The 1,646-nt window shown below is 42.5% G+C and overlaps 1 protein-coding gene across 1 annotated transcript; it reads left to right on the top strand.

Annotated features, from left to right (window-relative positions):
* The first annotated feature begins 363 nt into the window (after positions 1–363).
* TAS2R39 (taste 2 receptor member 39) lies at positions 364–1,380 on the top strand. Its single transcript, XM_055284323.1, has one exon. It carries the CDS (start codon positions 364–366, stop codon positions 1,378–1,380), a length of 1,017 nt encoding a protein of 338 aa, XP_055140298.1.
* The last annotated feature ends 266 nt before the right edge of the window (positions 1,381–1,646 follow it).

The raw sequence follows: 1,646 nt of genomic DNA on the forward strand, positions 1-1,646 counted from the left end.
TGTGTGTGTAGCAGTTTTTATTTTCAATCATTTTCTGCAGTCACAAGTGAAAGTAAGTTAAATGATGACTCAGTTAACCAATGTTCAAATTAACTGATGCTACCAAAGAACACGGACCTCAGTACCATGTTAGCTGCTTTTAAAGAGTCTACTCAAGCGCTTCCCTGGGCCTCATTATTGAACTACTACCAACATGTTCAAAAATAGAGAGAGGATTAGAAACCAAATCCTTCCAACATTTGCATCTCTAGATGTAGAGCTAAGAATTCTGAAATAAACAAATGGAGTGAATTTGGAAATGATGCATCAATTGCTTCCTCCTATGACATGAATACTGGGAGTTATCAAGAGTCTGCCCATCAAATGCTGGAGAGATGTTTTCCTCCAGACACCAAAGAGAAGCAACAGCTCAGAATGACTAAACTCTGCGATCCTGCAGAAAGTGAATTGTCGCCATTTCTCATCACCTTAATTTTAGCAGTTTTACTTGCTGAATACCTCATTGGTATCATTGCAAATGGTTTCATCACGGCTATACATGCAGCTGAATGGGTTCAAAATAAGGCAGTTTCCACAAATGGCAGGATCTTGGTTTTCCTGAGTGTATCCAGAATAGCTCTCCAAAGCCTCATGATGTTAGAAATTACCATCAGCTCAACCTCCCTAAGTTTTTATTCTGAAGATGCTGTATATTATGCATTCAAAATAAGTTTTATATTCTTAAATTTTTGTAGCCTGTGGTTTGCTGCCTGGCTCAGTTTATTCTACTTTGTGAAGATTGCCAATTTCTCCTACCCCCTTTTCCTCAAGCTGAGGTGGAGAATTTCTGGATTGATACCCTGGCTTCTATGGCTGTCCGTGTTTATTTCCTTCAGTCACAGCATGTTCTGCATCAACATCTGCCCTGTGTATTGTAACAATTCTTTCTCTATCCACTCCTCCAACGCCACTAAGAAAACATACTTCTCTGAGATCAATGTGGTTGGTCTGGCTTTTTTCTTTAACCTGGGGATTGTGATTCCTCTGATCATGTTCATCCTGGCAGCCACCCTGCTGATCCTCTCTCTCAAGAGACACACCCTACACATGGAAAGCAATGCCACAGGGTCCAACGACCCCAGCATGGAGGCTCACATGGGGGCCATCAAAGCTACCAGCTACTTTCTCATTCTCTACATTTTCAATGCAGTTGCTCTGTTTATCTACCTGTCCAACATGTTTGGCATCAACAGTCTGTGGAATAATTTGTGCCAGATCATCATGGCTGCCTACCCTGCCAGCCACTCAATTCTACTGATTCAAGATAACCCTGGGCTGAGAAGAGCCTGGAAGCGGCTTCAGCTTCGACTTCACCTTTACCCAAAAGAGTGGACTCTGTGACCAGCACCCAAGAAGACCACAGGACCTGGCCTTACCAGCTCTGCCGTTCCCTCACCTAGACCTCTCTTTTCTCTCTTCTTTTCTTCTCTAACCCTCATCTGACCCTTTTCACCTGATGTGGCTTTTTATATAGGAAATTGATCATTTCTCTTTTGCTTCATGGGTACAATCTTAGTGGTGCTGTCATATTCTTTACCTGAGCCCTCTACCTCCCCTTGCTCTGTTTAAAGCAGTGATTCTATGCACTGGCTACACATTAGAATCTC

This window comes from Symphalangus syndactylus, chromosome 6 (assembly GCF_028878055.3).
Source record: "Symphalangus syndactylus isolate Jambi chromosome 6, NHGRI_mSymSyn1-v2.1_pri, whole genome shotgun sequence".
Classification (NCBI taxonomy): Eukaryota; Metazoa; Chordata; class Mammalia; order Primates; family Hylobatidae; genus Symphalangus; species Symphalangus syndactylus.